We start from the raw sequence: 19514 nt of genomic DNA, 5'->3' as shown, positions 1-19514 counted from the left end.
TCAGTGCCCCTTGCCTTGGATTCCCGGACTACAGGCAGCCATTTTGCCTGCAGGTTGGTGAGAAGAACAGTTATACCACAGGCATCATGGTGCAAAAACAAAAGTCTAATTACCTTCCTGTTGCATACTACTCGTCATGCTTGTCTCCTGTTCTTGGCACGATCGGATGTCTCAGGGCTGTAGCTCTCAAGATTGAAAAAATAAACAAATAAATAATAATTTCACCCATTGTTTTGGATCATGATTATGTGGTTCATGTTCCCCATTCAGTTTTGCATATCTTGAACATTTCTGCTACTGCCAAGAAAAAGTAATTTATTTAAATACAATTATCTGACCATGAACGAAACACAACTAAGGAAGCAATGACATGTGGTTATCAGTGAAATCAGTAGTGAGTGTGCGTGGATGCATGAGTGAAGCGTCTGTGCTGCGGTGATGATGTTGGATGGATAAGAGTAAATCAAGACTGCATGAAGTTCAGGTTAGTGAGTGTGAGAGAGACAGTCTCAGCCAGGAGGACAGGCTTTTATAGGAGGAACACCGGGCCCAGGTGATTCCAACTACGGGACTCTCCGCCCACCAGTTACCTGCTGCATCACATCAGAGAACATCAAGTTAAATAAGGCAGGGGCCTTATTTCCCCAATGTGTGGATAAATACAAATTTATCATGAAGTTGATGAACATGGCAGAGACCAAACTTGTCAATACCAAATTCTGATTTGATTCTGTACATGGAGTGTTCCTGTGTGAGGTGCCTTTGTCCACTCTTCAGCCAGGTGACTTTTGATAAAGAGCAGACAAATGCACTCCATGTTGGCAAAGGTAGTTCTGAATTTATGGGTGGACACCTGCGTAGACTTGGTCTAGAATTGGATATTGATCTAATCGACACACTGATTAACATGTTTTGGGCTATAGGCAGCCCCTTGAAAAAAAATGACCCTGATATTTAGATTCAGAAAAGAAACATTTTCATAGTACGTCTCCCTTAATGTGGTTTATATGAAGGCATGTCTGTAATTTACCTTGTAGTCCAGCAGTGGTAATCTGCGAACGAAGGTGGTTGCCCATCTCTATCAGCTGCTGTTTCTCGCTGCTCAGACGGGCGATACACAATGCTGCCTGCTTCAACCTGGTATGCAGAAGAGGAGGGTTGCCTCTTGCACCCTGGACATTTTTAAACAAACATGAGGCCTGTGGCTGCTGCAGATACAGTTTTTTCTCTTGAAGCTGTTCTACCAGTGCATTCTGGAAGGAAGATAAGATGAAATTTTAAACAATTTGGATGCACCTCACACAATATTATTCCTATCAACTGCCTGGTGAACTGAGGCAATGATATACAGTATTGAGATCAAATTAAGCATAATTACGCTGCCAATTTTTTTAATTTGCTTAGTCATGGTTTAGCTCTAAGATATTACAAGCTTTTAGTCCAAACATCTGGTCCAGAAAGTTACCTGGATGCCACTAATGGGTAACTTAGTTTAATTCTTTCCTTCAGTACCTTTCCCATGATGTTGCAGAGAGCAGATTCTGTATGTGCCACTCTATTCACCTTCTGCCCATCTGGGGAAAAAGAGAAAAATAAAAACTAATACAATATACAATACAATAAAACATTCCAACTTAGAAAAAGATTTTCTGTCGACAAGTACTTTGTTCTTACAACTTACATTACCATTAGCCATTTCAAAATGAATGTGTGTGGCGCTGTAATTTTTAGATGGGTTTTCCCTATCTTTGAGTGGCTCATTGGGGTCAGTGAATTACCAAAATCAAGTCAAATTTGAAACTTTTAGCTTTAATGGTGTTAAATATTGGAAGTGATCCATATTTTTGGCCCTTACTCAAAATATATTAGGGAGTTGCTATTAGCTTGTTAAATCTTTGTGTCAAATATTCCACATGATGTTGAAAACATTTCTCTGATTCTGCTTCATGTTGATATGATTGCATCACATATTTCCAGTAGATTTTTCAGCTGCACACTTGCTGACAATCTCCTGTTCTACAACATCCCAAAGGTCTTCTAATGGATTTAGATCTGGTGAATGGGGAGGTCACTGAAGTTCACTGAATTTACTATCATGTTCATGAAACCTGTTTTGTAACATGGAGCATTATCATTCTGGATGTAGCCATTAGGGATGAGCTGTGAGGGATGAAAATGGTCAGCAGTGTCAGAGTGACATTCAAACTAGACATTCAAACTAAGTAGTTTTATTCTAATTTTAAGTTGTCAATTTTAGGTTGCCATTTTAAAAACTGGCCAGGGACAACAGATGAACATCAGCATGTTAAGGTAACTCTGGCTCATTTATGGTCATTTTGCTGTAGATTAATGAGCATTGTCCCTGGTCAAATAAACAAATTAATGAAATTAAATGAAACATGATTGATTGGTATTAGGGGTCCGAAGTTGGTCAAGCAAACAAGTATCCATGACACCAGAGTTTCACCAGATGTTCAAATCCAATTTTAGCACTTTGTTGACTAGCGCCGCCTGAATGCAAAGACCAGGAATGATGTGTTCCCCCTGCCAAGGAGCCTCAACCTCAACCAAGTTGAGGTTGCAGAAAAAGACAAGGCAAAGACTGCATTCTGTACTCCCTTTTGGTTATTTGAGTTTAATAGGATGCCCTTTGGTCTGTGCAATGATTTTTAACGCCTTATGGAGCACATGTTTGGAGATTGTGATTCCTTCCTCGATTCAGGAACGGGTGAAGTATCTGGGTATCTTATGACAGTTAAGAATTTTATCACAGTATACAGTGAAACTGGTTATTGTTTCATCCCTACAATTAATACAGTTCAGGCATGGAGGACAGTTCAATTTATTGAAGAATGAACTCTGTTGACATCTTCTTTTACTACATTCATAAACAAGGCTGACTTTCTACCAGGATTCAGATTTCAAACATTGGGATTTGAAGGGTATCTATACTTTTGGGGACCTCTTTGAGGGCAGAATTCAATATGATGTATGGAGAAATTACTTCTTTTGGTTTTTCTAGATTAGAGTTTATATTAAGAAAAAAACAACCCTGTTAACTGATTAAAAGTTTTCTGGTACAGAAAACTTGAAATTTTGTCCGGATGTCAGTGGTTTTCAGGTGCTGGAACAGACCTGAAATGGAAACCGGCTTTACAGAAGATATGTGGGAGGATATCTGGAATCACCCCCAAAAAAATCTAACCAAGGCAATACAACTTAAATATTACATGGACTGCATTTATTGCCTGACCATCTCTCCAAATTTAATCCCAACATCTTCCCACTGTGCTTTGAAGGTTAAGTGTGTAACCTCTTGTGGCGAAGTTAATATTGCAACCAACTGAATACCAGTGGCAGCTGTGGCTGAGGGGTAGAGCAGTCATCCTCCAACTAGATGGTCGTTGGCTCGATTCCAGTCTTCCCCATCTGCAAGTGTCCTTGGGCAAGATACTGAACCCCTCATAGAAAAAATTGCTGCCCATAGATGCACTGTATGAATGTGTGTGTGTATGGGTGAATTGCAAAACTGTACTGTAAAACGCTATATAAATACAGAACATTTAGACCATTTATTAGCAGAATTAAAGGGATAGTTCACAGAAAAAATTTAATTCACTTATTATCTACTTATCTACCACTATATCGATGGATAGGTGGGTGAGGTATTTGAGTCCACAAAACACTTTTGGAATTTCAGGGGTAAACAACATTGCAGCCAAATCCAATACAATTTAAGTAACTTGCGACAAACGAAAAAAACATAAAATGCCTCCATACTGCTCCGGTGGTGTCATCCAAGTGTCCATATGCCCCAACATTCAAATTTGACTCGAAAATGTGTAAATTAGACAATGTTTTAAGCCTAAATGTCCGCTACCGGAAGAAGCTATGGTATCTTGCACCCCGCATGTGCCCTTGGGCGAGAGCTTGTGTGCGGTTTGGCAGTGTATTCGTGCTTCGGGGGATATCATAGGACATTTAGGCTAAAAACATGGTGTAAATGATGTCGTTCAAGTCTAATTTCAATGTCGGGGCTACGGACACTTGGATGACACCACAGGAGCAGTATGGAGGCATTTTATTTTTTTCCCCCAGAGTCCCCAGTTACCTTCAATTGTATTGGATTTGGCAGCAACGCGGTTCACCCCTGAAACTCCAAAAGTGTTTTGTGGACTCAAACACTTCAACCACCCCTCCATCGGCATAGTGAGAATTTTCATTTATCGGTGACCTATCCCTTTAAGCTTGACCTTGAGCCAGTGTCACTCCTCCTTGGTCTTCCTAGTAAACACACTACTGATGTACATCACATGAACTGTGTTTTGTCCTTACATTCTGTGCCAAGCAAAACATTTTTTTAGCGGGCTTCCAGCAGAGCTCCTTTAAGCTCTGTTTGGAATAAGATAATAATGGAGTACACCCCACTGGACCGTATGGGTTGTCTACTACACTTTAAGACTGCTAACTTCACAATAGTAATGAGGAGGCCGTTCCTTGAATATGTAAATATGAATGTATCTGCTAATCTGTCAGCCACTTTTATATAAAGCAGCGCTAAGCTAAAGGACAACTAGGATTGTTTTTGTTGTGTTAATGTTAAAGCTTGTCGGACAGATGTGCCTGTTTTTTTCCCTTGCTTTTATTTATATGTTCATTTACTTACTTACTTAATTGTTCATCATCATTATTATTAATATTCTCTCACTGTAATTATATTTGCTCAGCTGTTCTGTGTTAAATTCTAAACCTTAGACTATTGATATAGCTGTTTTCAGACATGCACTGAACTCCGTAGATTGTCTGCACTGTCTTTGGAGAAGGTGTGAGAGCAAATGTCAGAGTGAGAGCCTCCAGATTATCTGCAGACTTTCCAAGCCTGCCCACCTGGTAAAAAGTCAGCAGAAAGTCGGAAGATGTGAGAACACAGCCGGGATCTCCTGCTGGATTCACAGCGTGTGATTGAGGGGGTTTGATTACGTTTCTAACATGCAACATACTCAAAAATGAAAGAAATCCAAAAGAAAACAAATATCTCTCGGTGAAAAAGCAGACACCGGCGAAGATGTCTATAGAGTTTGTATCGATAAGAAGCGACGCCGGTGTCTGTGTGATGTCAAGAAAATCACATGATCTCCGCAGCGAATTTAATACGTAAATACGTATAGTCGGGACCCAATTCACCAGACTTTATCTGCATGTCAGGTCTGAAAACGGCTTGTTTTTTCATTCTGTAAAAATTCAATAAACATATATATTTTTTAAAGAGTACTGTCCACACCTGATAGGTTGACTTTGGAAGAGAGGTCGGTGCAATGGGGAGGTGGTCTGGTGGCCATCTGAGTGTTAGCTGTTGTAGTGATGGATGTAGCAGCAGGGGATCCTGAATGCTGAACTGGCTGAGGATATGCTGCCTGTGGCTGGGCCTGGGAGCTGAATAGGGGATGGTTGAGACACTCCATGTCCTTCCTCATCTGAGTAACTGCAGCCCGGAGGATGCTGTTCTGTTCCTTCAAACGGCAGATCTCTTCAGATGCTAGAAGTTCTACCCTTGGTATGAAACCCTGTGTGTAGATAAATACACACTCATTAATGTATTGTATGTATCTTCATTTTTTAAAATTATTTTACAAAATGTACCACATTTATTGGGGGATATATACTAGACACTCAAAATGCATTAATTCATCAAAGACTGCACCAACGCAGGTTGGAAAATCCCAGTGGGTCTTCATGTACACTATATTGTTGTTTTTTCTTGTATATATATATGCTGTCTGTAAATAACATGTCTGTATATTGTATTGTATATATCCTACATATACACTGTCTTTACCAATAGATAGTCACCGTGGGCCAGAACCAAATTCATTGTGTGTGCTTAACTCACTTGGCCAAAATAAACCAAATCTGAACTCTGAAACAGACAATACACCAGGAGGGTGAGAGTCAGTGCCCAAAACGTCATTAGGGACACTTCACGCCCCAACAATGACCTGTTTAGACTGCTGAGGTCAGTCTATTGGTACCGACCTTCTTCCTTTTCTCACCCATCTCATTAACACTTCCCTGTCAACTGTCTGTTTCCCTAGCTCTCTGAAGGAGGCAAGAGTAAACCCTCTCCTCAAGAACCCCCTCTGAATTAATAAACTACAGACCTGTCTCTCTTCTTCCCTTTCTTTCCAAGGGAGAGCTAACTTTAATCAACTCTCCTCCTATCTTCACCAGAACAACCTTCTTGATCCTCACCAGTCTGGTCTCTCTCCTCTGTCCTCATCCTTCTAGACCTTTCTGCTGCATTTGACACAGTGAACCACCAGATCCTTATTTCCTCCCTTCAGGATCTGGGTGTCTCAGACTCTTCTCTCTCCTTGCTCTCATCCTACCTCAAAGACTGCACTTACCGGGTAACTTGGAGAGGATCTGTGTCCGAACCTTGTCCTCTCACTACTGGGGTCCCTCAAGATTCTGTCCTGGGTCCTCTCCTCTTCTCTCTGTACACCAACTCTCTCGGCTCTGTCATTCACTCACATGGCTTATCATACCACAGCTACGCAGACGACACCCAACTAATCCTCTCTTTTCCCCAATCTGAAAAACAGGTAGCAGCACGTATCTCTGCCTGTCTGACTAACATCTCTTGGTGGATGTCCGCACACCACCTTTCTGGTCCAGGCTCTTTTCATCTCACGCCTAAACTACTGCAACTCCCTCCTGGCTGGTCTGCCTGCTAGTGCCATCCGATCTCTGCAGCTCATCCAGAATGCAGCAGCTCGACGGGTCTTCAACCTATCCAAGTTCACTCACACTACAGAGGCGGCTGTGGCTGAGTGGTAGAGCATTCGTCCTCCAACCAGCAGGTCGGCAGTTCGATACCCCTCCACATCTGCATGCCGAAGTGTCCTTGGGCAAGAACCCCGAATTGCCCCTTATAGACCAAAAAGTGCTGCTAAAAGATGCACTGTATGAATGTGTGTGTGAATGGGTGAATTGCAAACTGTAATGTAAAGAGCTTTGAGTGGTCATCAAGACTAGAAAAGCGCTATATAAATACAAACCATTTACTCCACTCCCTTCACTGGTTACCAGTGGCTGCCCGCATCCGTGAGTACCGTGCTGCAAACAGATCGGGTCCAGTCTACATCCAGGACATGGTCAAACCTTACACCCCACCCCGTCCACTCCGCTCTGCATCTGCCAATCGGCTTGCTGCTCCCTCCCTGTGAGTTAGCCACTCAACAAAATCACAACTGTTAGCTGTCCTGGCTCCTTAATGGTGGAACGAGCTCCCCATTTACATCAGGACCACAGAATGTCTACACATCTTCCACCACAGACTAAAGGCACATCTCTTCTGACTACACTTTGGATACAAAAATTGAAATAAAAAATATATATATTGCTGCACTAATATGGTAACTTACCTGTAGGGTTTTGCCTTTTTTTGGAGCAAATTGTACTTAGTTGATTCTTGTTGTTCTGGGTTTGTACCCTCATGGTTGAATGTATTTATTGTAAGTCGCTTTGGATAAAAGCGTCAGCTAAATGAAATGTAGTGATTCAAGAGTTTATTGTCATACGCACAAAAATTACATTAAGCAGTTGCTGGCAATGAAATGCTTGGGTTAATGTAATGTAATGACAGGCGCCTCTGCAGTCACATGGCCAAAACCTTAAGAGTGAAGAGGAGTTTCAAATGAGTTGCAAAATGAATAGAAAATATAGTCAAGACATTGAAAAGGTTAGAAATAATGATTTTTATTTGAAATATTAATTGTGTTCTTCAAACTTTGCTTTCGTCAAAGAATGCTCCATTTGCAGCAATTACAGCATTGCAGACCTTTGGCATTCTAGCTGTTAATTTGTTGAGGTAATCTGTAGAAATGTCACCCCACGCTTCCTGAAGCACCTCCCACAAGTTGGATTGGCTTGATGGGCACTTCTTGCGTAACATACGGTCAAGCTGCTCCCACAACAGCTCAATGGGGTTGAGATCTGGTGACTGCGCTGGCCACTCCATTACAGACAGCATACCAGCTGCCTGCTTCTTCCCTAAATAGTTCTTGCATAATTTGGAGGTGTGCTTTGGGTCATTGTCCTGTTGTGGGAGGAAATTGGCTCCAATCAAGCGCTGTCCACAGGGTATGGCATGGCGTTGCAAAATGGAGTGATAGCCTTCCTTATTTAAAATCCCTTTTACCTTGTACAAATCTCCCACTTTACCAGCACCAAAGCAGCCCCAGACCATCACATTACCTCCACCATGCTTGACAGATGGTGTCAGGCACTCTTCCAGCATCTTTTCACCTGTTCTGCGTCTCACAAATGTTCTTCTGTGTGATCCAAACACCTCAAACTTTGATTCGTCTGTCCATAACACTTTTTTCCAATCTTCCTCTGTCCAATGTCTGTGTTCTTTTGCCCATATCAATCTTTTCTTTTTATTGGCCAGTCTCAGATATGGCTTTTTCTTTGCCACTCTGCCTAGAAGGCCAGCATCCCGGAGTCGCCTCTTCACTGTAGACGTTGACACTGGCGTTTTGCGGGTACCATTTAAAGAAGCTGCCAGTTGAGGACCTGTGAGGCGTCTATTTCTCAAACTAGAGACTCTAATATACTTGTCTTCTTGCTGAGTTGTGCACCGGGGCCTCCCACTTCTCTTTCTACTCTGGTTAGAGCCCGTTTGTGCTGTTCTCTGAAGGGAGTAGTACACACCGTTGTAGGAAATGTTCAGTTTCTTCGCAATTTCTCACATGGAATAGCCTTCATTTCTAAGAACAAGAATAGACTGGCGAGTTTCACATGAAAGTTCTCTTTTTCTGGCCATTTTGAGAGTATAATCGAACCCACAAATGTGATGCTCCAGATACTCAACTAGCTCAAAGGAAGGCCAGTTTTATAGCTTCTCTCACCAGCAAAGCAGTTTTCAGCTGTGCTAACATAATTGCACAAGGGTTTTCAAGGGTTTTCTAATCATCCATTAGTCTTCTAAGGCGATTAGCAAACACAATGTACCATTAGAACACTGGAGTGATAGTTGCTGGAAATGGGCCGCTATACACCTATGTAGATATTTCATTAAAAACCAGACGTTTCCACCTAGAATAGTCATTTACCACATTAACAATGTATATAGTGTATTTCTGATTAATTTAATGTTATCTTCATTGAAAAAAACAGTGCTTTTCTTTGAAAAATAAGGAAAATTCTAAGTGACCCCAAACTTTTGAACCGTAGTGTACATCCAAAATTATCCTACCTATGAGGAGTGTATTGGCAAAGAGACACTTCAGCCATGTGTGTTATTCTGTCACTACTAAGGCAGGGACATCAAGAGGATGACTACGTATGTCTGTGATCAACCGATAATGAACCATCAGTCACATTCAAATTTGACCCTAGTGCAAATGTCTCTGTTTCAGACAAGCCTAAACTGCAGAAAGTTCTGCAAGGAGAGGTTCTTTGCTGCACTCACTGGGCCTCCTTTACTAACATGTGCGCAGAAATGTTCTTACTCTCCACAGAAAATATGTGCGTGCTGTGTCGTGCACAGAGCTGAGAACTAGAGCTGTGGACATTTCTCTTAAATGCATCGCGATGCGGACGTCGCTGAATAATTATAACCAGCGCTGCTTCAGGATCAGACCCACATTAAAGGTCCGGTCGTCATGTATCTCTGTCGGAGTCTGTTTCCTCATCACTCCCCCTCTGACCTGCGCTCACATTACACTTTACCACCCTCACTGATTACAAGTTATTAGGACACGTACAGTGCTGATATTTACTTTGTGTTTGATTCTCTAGAGTTTATGAGACAGATGTTTAAACCTGCTACACAACATGAGACGTAACGTGATGCGCACAGTCAGGACATCAGGGTTAAAGTGACCGGAACGATCCGGAGACATGATCTGACATCATCGATTAATAACTAAATACATGTGATTATCTGTTCATGTCTAAAGAGGGACAGAGACGGACAAACACACACACACACACACACACACACACACACACACACACACACACACACACACACTCCTGCAGCCAGAAGAGTTCCTCCCGCAGATTACAACTTAACGCAGTGTTTTAACATCATTGTTGCAGAAGAAGCGACGCCCCATTTATCAAGAAACATTAATATAAATTCAGCAGGTTTTTATAGAGATGAGGATGAAAAGGCATCAATTTCATAGTTTTTTAATACATTTGGTCAATGCATTAGTAAATTAAATTATTGCTGTCTATTTACTATTTTTTCTTTTAAATAAATTGAGTTTTAATATACTATGCATTTAGTTTAAAGGGTGTATGTTTACATTTTCTAGAACAGCCGGGCCTTCATCATTTGTGCGTACGCATGATCTGAGGAATTTCTAAATTTGTTCACAGAGTACAACCAAATTTAGATACGAACATATTGATGAATCCCAGATTCCTGCGTCAAACGTTCATACGCACGGTTAAAGCACAGATTTGTGCGTACGCACTGTTAGTAAATGAGGCCCACTGTGTATTCTCTTTTCTTGAGTTGCGGATTGATTGTTCTTAGGTGTGTTCATGTTCAAAAACATGGATTCTGTACACAGAATGTACTGTGTTTATGTGTTTAGAACATTTTATCTACACCTTGACACCTCTTTCTAATATTTGCAAAATAACGAAGTCCTGGAAATCCTGGACCCAGAGGTTTTAGCCAATCAGCCGTGTGAGTTTCTCCAGGAAAGTAATAGGGTTAGGGTTTAGAACTCATCACAGCACAGAGACAGCCTTGGCAAAAGTCACTAATGACCTTCTAATAGCTTTAGATCAAGGTCTGTGTCTGTCCTCGTTCTGTTAGATCTTAGTGCAGCATTCAACACTATTGACCATCAAATTTTATTACAGAGACTAGAACAGTTAATTGGCATTAATGGAACCGCCCTAAACTGGTTTAAATCCTATTTTTTAGATCGATTCCAATTTTTGCAAATTAATGATTCATCTGTGCGCACCAAAGTTAACCACGGTGTTCCTTAGGGTTCTGTGCTCGGCCCAAATTTATTCTCATTATGCATGATTCCACTAGGGCACATTATCAGGACACTCTGTAAATTTCCACTGCTATGCGAATGACATGGCGTTATCCCTTATTATCAGGCTCTAGCAGTAAGTTGTTAAAGACTCTGCACCACGTGTCCTGACAAGAACCAGGAAAAGAGACCACATTTCTCCTGTATTAGCTTCACTACACTGGCTTCTGGTTAAATCTAGAATAGAATTTAAAATTCTCCTCACCTACAAGGCCTTTAATAATATTTCACCATCGTACCTTAAAGAGCACATAAAACAATATCACCCCACCAGAGCACTGCGCTTACAGAATTCAGGCTTACTTGTCCCTAAAGTCTCTAAGAGTAGAGTAGGAGTCAGAGCTTTCAGCTATCAAGCTCCTCTCCTGTGGAATCATCTCCCAGTTTCAGACACCCTCTCTACGTTTAAGAGTAGGCTTAAAACCTTCCTTTATGATAAAGCTTATAGTTAGAACTGATCCAGGCTTTTCTTTGACCTACTCTTAGTTATGCTGTTATAGGTCTAGAACAGGTGTCGGAGACCTTTACCATCAAAAGAGCCATTTTTCCCCCTCTTCCACCAAATACAATTTGTCTGGAGCCGCAAAACATATTTGATAACACACCTTATAAAGTTGTATATATAGTTATACTCAGTGTTGTGCCAGTTCACACTTAAAATGAACTAGTTCACATTCATAGTTCATTTTATTTTTTATTTTTAGCTACTGTAAGTTCACGGTTCCAAACAAGAACTAGTTCACGTTCATAGTTCATTTTTTACTGGGATGATTTAGGTGACAAAATTACGATCATGTGTTTAGTTATTAATTGATGGTGTCGGATCATGTATGTGTGTCGCTCCGGGTAATTTTAATACTTAGTCCTGACAGTGCGTCAAGTCTCGGGTTGTATTGAGCACAAAATGTTGACAAGTCATTTTTCATGATGTTTAAATGCAGCCTCATAAACTCAAAAAATCAAACAAACACTAAGTTACTTCATGTGCTGATCAGGTCCTGATAACTACCGATGAGTGTTTATTAGTTAAGGTGAGAGCAGGTCAGAGTGGAGGAAGAAACAGAAACTCCAGCTCAGTACAAACCAACTGCAGCTTCTGCTCTGATCAATGAGCAGCTGTGACCAGAGAAACCCTGTGTTTTCACTGATTCCACTATTCTTCAACAAAGTCTGTTACCGGCTGCTTCACGTGAACGAGCTCAGATGTCACTGCGTGTGTCGCTCTGTGAGTGATGTTCACTCTCGCTGGAGTGAACGTCCATCGTTCACGAAAAATATAATTGTTCATGCAAAACACTGTACAGGGAGCCACTACAGAGGAGCTGAAGAGCAGCATGCAGCCCCAGGGCCGCGGGTTGCCGATCCCTGGTCTAGAATGTCGGGGGACACATGACACATGGAGCTTCTCTTTCCTCTTCTCCCTCCTTATCACAATAAAGAATTCAATGTCTCATCAATACTTTGACTGACTTGTCTTCTTCCCCAGAGTCTCTGTGCTCTATTGCTTGCAGATCCAGGGCCGCAGCTGCGGCCACATCGTGGATTGTGATGGTGGATCGCAAATCTGAGATCATGATCATAATGGCGGATCCTGTATCGTGTTGGCTTATCGTGATAGTAATTGCTGATCCTGTATCGTTCTGGCTGATCGTGATCATTGTTGGGACCTGGTTTTTGTGAGACAACACTTCGGTATCACATGTTCAGTCAAAAGCCTGAAGCCGCATGTTCCTCCAGGACTCAGTCTTCCAGGGGCCATCAAAAACCAGAGCAAGGAACTCAGTCTCCCAGAGGGCATCAACGTCACACAGAGGTGTGAAAACCCCCCCAGGGACACAGGTTTCAACTCCCATTGGTCACTCTGGACCCCATGACCTGTGAGGTCACCGGGCCAATATAAGGCCTGTTCTCCCCCTCTTCTCTCTTTTCTGTCCTCTTCCTACAATCCTTCCACAGGAGGGAAGGCTGTCGAGCCTCTTTTCCAGCTCACATCTTCTCTTCCCATCCAACTCTTCGAGAGGAGCACAAAGGTGGAAACCTCCTCGCCCTCCAAGCTCTACCAACCCTTCAAGCAGCGACTCGATGTCCTGCTTGAAAACTTCAACCAGCAACTGAGCTACACAGCTCAACAGAATCACTAAGGCGGGAGCCACAACCAGCCAGAAGACTTCACAGAACTTCGAACTGCACAGCAACTTCCTTTTTCCCCTTTCCACGGACGGGTAACACAACTGGGCTTAATAATTATACTAGGCTAAGCAAGACTGTTTATTCGATTCTGTGTGAGGTTTATAAGTTTGATTTGTGGTGTTGTGATATTTTGGGTACAAGTTATTGAGAAAGTAATGTTAGTCTGTTATGCTCTGCACAGTCTTTCGTTGCATCCAATCTAGTAACTTTGTCTAATTTGGCACACACACAGACACATGCATATTCCTTCACCTAATTAGCTCTGACTCCTGCTACATGTCGTAAAGACAATGGGGGGGGGGGGGGGGGGGGGGGGGGGGGGAGGGTGTTATCTTCAAAGTGGCCAGCAGCCGTTTTGGGAGCACATAGGGGTGAAAAGGGTGTTATCTCTTTGGCCAGCCGCCATCTTGAAAGCACGCTGACTCACACAGACACACACACATGTATACACACATACCTATCTTTGTTTAGCAATTAGACCGTTAGTAATTTGTGTTTTTATACTTTATTATATTCATAATAAATGTTTTTCTTTCACAAATGTTTTTTCATTAATGTTGCATAAGTGAATTTTGCCAACCTCTACACTGTCAAGAACTCCATATCCTTCAACTTAGCTAACTATCTATATGGTAATTTTGGTTATAGTTATTAATTTAATTGTTATTCATCCAAATTTGTAGTTAGAACCTTTATGAGACTTAATCAATAAATTGGCTATCTTTTCCCTTCCTTTGAAGGGTGGTGCCCCGAGGTAACTTTAATCAATTAAAGTTATTATTTAATATTAATAATAAAATATTAATATTTTATTTTGATAACCAAATTTATTGAATGCCGAAAGGCACACCATTTTATGGTATCACGTTTAATGCATTATGGCACAACATCATATTGGCGGATCCTGTATCCTGTTGGCATCTGATTGTGGATAATGGCAGTGAACCTCGATCTCAGTGTCAGAAAGTTTCACTTCCTCTTCTCATCGCTTGATGCCGTGACTCTGTCATGACTCACGGGGGAAACCCATTGGTCAGCAGCATAATTTAATATTCATGAGGAGCTTTGCATTGACCATTTATGGTTGAAAGTGGGCGTGTGGAGGGCGGACTTGGAGGCAGATCCACATACGAACGTTTCCATGTGGATTATGATTTATAAAGTGAACCTTGCATTCAGGTGTGCGTGCACATGGTTTAATAAATCTGAATTTTCTTTTGCATATGCCATTTCCGGTTTTGTGAGCACGTACACTTTTAGTATGAATCCCACGCACTGTTTTATAAATGAGACCCCAGGTGTGTACTGGTTCTGAGTGCGTACCAAATGTTGGACTATTTTTCAATTAGTTTAAATGTGTCCCTCTTTACGGAAGCTTATTGCTGTTGTTTTTATGTTTTTATGTGATACGGATAAAAAATTTCTGGTGTGACAGCAATATGCTACCGTGCCTCATAAACTCTTGAGCAATAAAGCACACAAAAAGGAAACTTCAAGTACTGTACGGGGCCTAATAACTTGTGATTAGAGTTCATTGTTCAAGTGTTAAGTGAGTGAAGGCCAGTGAGGGAGTGGGGAGGTAGGACACAGGATCCTCTGGCATGGTGAAAACCAACTGACTGGCCCAAAATGGGCTCTCCTCCCTCATCTCTGGTTCACCGCCTATTTCTCCTCATGTGAGTGAGTTTGGGCGGGACCGGGGCAGGATGCTCCCAGAAAAGGCATGTATTAAAAGATCAATCTCGCCTTTTTATTAATCAATATCAGATTATTCAAATGAAGATACATTTTTAAATTTTAAATTTATTACACTCAATAGTCAAACTGTTCTATTCATGTAAATAGGTGTGTATTTTTCTTCTTTTTATTTTATGTGTACCTGTGTGAGCCACGTCAAAGAAAAATGTTGCTTTGATACTGAAAGGACTTTCTGATTCTGATGTTATAGAAATATTTTTTTTTAACAAGACTTGTGCCAGTATCTTAGATTGAATATTGTTTTAACCAAAGGTGTAGACTCGAGTCTGACTCAAATCGTGCTTGCGTGTGTGTGTGTGTGTGTGTAAGCGTGTGAACTCTAGACTGACAGAAGTCCAAATCCACAAATGAATATGTCTATCTAATTGTAAATTGGACTTGAGGGGGATTTGTTCATGTTTACAACAATCTTTGGCTGAGTCTGGTCTTTAGAGTGCACTAAATCCAGAAAAGTTTCACTTTTCGTTTACTATCAAGTTACTCATGGAATTAAAATTGATCAGTGCCTGCCACCGCTGCCTTTTCTCATATGAACAGAGGAAAACAATAGTCAGCACCAGCTAAAATGACAAGCTGCTTTATGAATGCTTTGTGCAATGATCTTTTTGAGTTTAGTGAATCCCTACATTTTGTCAGCCTCTGTCTGAACGCAGTCTATCATAGGTTCAGCCTCTTGACTTGATGTGCAAGCAGCATACATTCCTACTGTGGTCAAGAAGATCAAAAGCTGGCTAAGGAAAACAAAACACAGTCAAGCTCAGTAAAGAAAGAGTCAACAAATACCAATAAACTGAAATATGCCTGAATTGGCCCCAATATTGAGGTTTTTAAGACAACTCAAGAATGTACCAATACAAAACTAACACAGTATTGGACTCAATAACAAAGCCAGTTTTTGAAACCATCAACAATGAACTTGAACACAAAGTTCATGTAATGTTTGAGAATCTGACCTGATCTCTAGCGTGGGTTAGTTCCTGTATCAGCTTCTCCTTGGCAAGGTAGAATTTGGCCTTCATGTCCTCACAGTGTCTCTGCCATTCCAGCTCCACCTGGACTTTTATCTGTTGTAAATTTCTTTCTTTCTCCAAACCAGCACAAAGCTGCTGCTTGTACCTGAAAAGACAAACAGACATTTTAAAGTGTGGGTTGGCTTTTCTAATAGAAAAAAGTGCTGCCCATAGATGCACTGTATGAATGTGTATGTGAGTGGGTGAATGTAAAACTGTACTGTAAGGCTCTTTGAGTGGTCATCAAGCCTAGAAAAGCACTATATGCACTAAATACAGACCATTTAAAGACCATTTACCACAAAGAACTCAGACCAGGTCATATAACTCATATTCAAGATTAATCATAGCAAATCTTTTCCTGCATTTGTTTTTTAGTTTATCCTTTCATTACATTAAAAATGTCTACCTTTTCCTGTTTTCTCACCTCTCCATCTCCTCCCTGCCCCTATCCAGCTCTTCTCTAAGCTTGAATTCTCTGTCGCGCAGGTTGATCATCTCAGTTTTCTTGACAACCATCTCGGTGGAAACGTGACTGATGTACTTGTCCCAGCCAGTCTGAGTTGTTTCTACCTCTTTATGAAGCCTTGAAAAACACAGAGAACCATAGACAGACAGACACACAGATACACACACACACACACACACACACACACACACACACACACATATAACACACTTTCTCTGGTTAATGCCAATATGAAGATGTTTTTCTTTCTTTTCATCTTTTGAACTTGTGTTTGTCTCACCTCTGAATTATCGCATCTTTCTCTTCCATGGCCTTTTGATGGTCTTTCTGTGACCAGCGTACCTGTGCAGTCAAAACTTCCATATTCTCCTGTAGTTTGTCAATGCGTTTCTCAGCCTTCTGCATCAGCTCTGTGAAGGTGTGACACTGAGCCTCTAGTTTTGCATCACACTCCTTCAAGGCCAAGACCACATTCTTATATCTTGAGAGAAACAGTCATACAGTTAGACATTTGGAGAAATATTTACATATTTAGACAGCTTGATTTGGCTTTTGTGCACGAGTTGACAAGGACCATTACTACTACTTTAGCTGAATATGAGAAACAGGCATAGCCAATTACATTTTTTGTTTGCCCAACAAAGCTTCAAAATAATAAAAACAATAATAAAGTCAACTTGGATGGACGTATAATGGATTTCAAGCATCCTGGTGAAATTCTAACCCAGTTATTACGAGTTCACCATCATCACTCTGATGATCATCATGCACTCACACAAATGCGATCATGTGAAATTTTAACTTGCACATCGTCCATTCTTCAAAAGTATTACTGTATGTACAGTAATTCTCCTACTAAAGAATTTGGAAAAAAGAAAAACAACACATTATTTTTTTGCATATTTGTCATTATAGCAACGTGGAGATGGATCAGGAGAGCACCTCCAGTTGGCTAATCACTCCCATGCTTAAATGTGGCAGAGAAAGCCGCCACAGAGAGAAAGAGATAGACAGAGCGGTGCCACAGACAAAGAGCTGAGCATGACAGAAGCCGGGCGATACACAGCACAATTTATGTTTGAGTTACTGAATTTAAGTTTGACATATTGATTTACGTTAATAAAAGGATGGAACCAGTGAGCGCCTGATGTCACAGTCATGTCATCATTTTTATTTCTGCTACTACCTATTTAACTAAAAAGCAATTTCACAAATTCTTAATTAACAAATTCTATTGGTAAAACCCAGACTATTTTCTTTTCTCTATTCATGCTCATTCAGTACCTGCATGTGGCAGCAGCTTGCTCTGATTGCTTGAGGACTTTGTGTTATTGACCACTCACTTGTTAATGTTGTCCTCCTCCGTATTTTTCAGTTTGGTCCCCATTTGTTTCACCTCATTATTAAGCTCCTTTATCCTGAGAGAGAATATAGTCAGCACACCTGAAATACATGTTCTCACACACACACACACACACACACACACACACACACACACACACACACACACACACACACACACACTACATACTACATACCTGTGGTCCTTGACAGCAATGAGGCCTTTGATCTCCTGGTCTTGGCGTTGCAGCTGGGTTTGTATTTGATGACAGAACTCTTTCAATGTTTTGAAAGCCTCTGTAGCCTGCAGTTGAGCCTGGCAGTGAATTTCAGTCTCTTTAGATAGCATCTTTACCTGGACAAGGAACAACACACATGAAGCAACAACGGTGATGATAACATAATTTATAAATGATGTACAACATAAATAGACTCATTGCTCAAGTGAAACACGTGAACAGTGAGATCCCATCCTCTCTTCACCTTGATACCTCGAGAAAGCAACACTGCACACATGTCATCCATTTTCAAGTTGAACTCATGTTCCTGCTGTTTGAGCTCTCTCTCAAAAGCTGCTGTAATCTCCTGTTTTTCAAATGAGAGTAACCAGATATATTACTATATGTGTAGATTATAACACTGTTACATGTATTGTGATATGGTAATTGGTCTGTATTTATATAGCACTTTTCTAGTCTTGGTGACCACTCAAAGTGCTTTTCAGTACAGTAACCAAGCAGATGTTTGGTACCACTTATGTAGTCACTATATCGAAACTCATCATTCTAAGCATTGCAATTACCACTAGTCAGTGTGGTACCAATCATCTGCTTGGTTACTATACACTACACAAATATGGTACTTCACTGCTCTCTAACTTACATACTGTCCAACATTTTCTAAAGACAGCAATGACAGATAGTGTCAGATATTGTAGACTGACTTTTATTCATGTTAGAATTTACAGGACTGCTTAATGCCAACTTAGGGTTTCCAGGTGGGGGCCATGATGGTATTTGAAGCAGCGTGCAGAGGGGTAAAAATACTTCATTGGGGTCATCAGGTGGGCACCCTCCTTCATAGCAGTTTTAATGATGGGCCCACAACACCCCCAGAGGGCTCATCTCCAACACCTGGCATTTCAGGTGTGCCCCTGTTTGTTTTAACTCACTCTACTCCCCCTAATGGTGCGGCTGTTAATTTGGGGGCCCAGATGGTATCTCTCCTCTTGATCCAAAACTACCGACTAGCCCGTTCAGCGTCAGTGGATAGGGCTTTAATGGCTTGCTGTTGGACTTGACCTCAAACTCCCATGTCCTTAAGCAGCCTGGTGGCTTGACTTCCCCACAAAACTTCTGCAGCCGACCTCAACTTGGCAGACCCTAGCTTACCAGCCTTCTTTAAGCTTTTTCAATCATAGGCCTCCATACACTGCACAGTGAAGAGAATAAAAGCACCTTGGGCTAAGGGCAATTTTTTTGCTCTGCACATGCACTGACAAACTCTACTGCAGTTGTGGGATGGATTGATAGAGAAGGAATAGATGTCTGCCTGGTCTCCAGAGTAGCACTTCAGCACCAAAGTCTGTCGCCAGGTGTAATGGCCTTGTGTTGGGCTTGTTTTGCAGCCCACCTGAATGAGGCTTACGTTGGTATGAGAAGGAAAGAGGTGGCA

The 19514-nt window shown here is 41.3% G+C and overlaps 1 protein-coding gene across 1 annotated transcript in view; it reads right to left on the bottom strand.

Annotated features, from left to right (window-relative positions):
* ccdc57 (coiled-coil domain containing 57) overlaps positions 1–19514 on the bottom strand; it is a 48480-nt gene continuing 28966 nt past the window's right edge. Inside the window, exons 3-10 of the mRNA XM_034571501.1 lie at positions 18038–18195; positions 16780–16980; positions 16458–16616; positions 15974–16136; positions 5292–5564; positions 1304–1315; positions 1031–1172; positions 1–47 (exon numbers count right to left, since the gene is read on the bottom strand). Coding sequence (XP_034427392.1) covers positions 1–47; positions 1031–1172; positions 1304–1315; positions 5292–5564; positions 15974–16136; positions 16458–16616; positions 16780–16980; positions 18038–18189 — 1149 coding nt within the window. The 5' untranslated portion in view covers positions 18190–18195. The remainder of the gene's footprint in view (positions 48–1030; positions 1173–1303; positions 1316–5291; positions 5565–15973; positions 16137–16457; positions 16617–16779; positions 16981–18037; positions 18196–19514) is intronic.

Source organism: Hippoglossus hippoglossus, chromosome 19 (genome assembly GCF_009819705.1).
Source record: "Hippoglossus hippoglossus isolate fHipHip1 chromosome 19, fHipHip1.pri, whole genome shotgun sequence".
NCBI lineage: Eukaryota > Metazoa > Chordata > Actinopteri > Pleuronectiformes > Pleuronectidae > Hippoglossus > Hippoglossus hippoglossus.
This window is presented reverse-complemented; position numbering and strand designations above follow the sequence as displayed.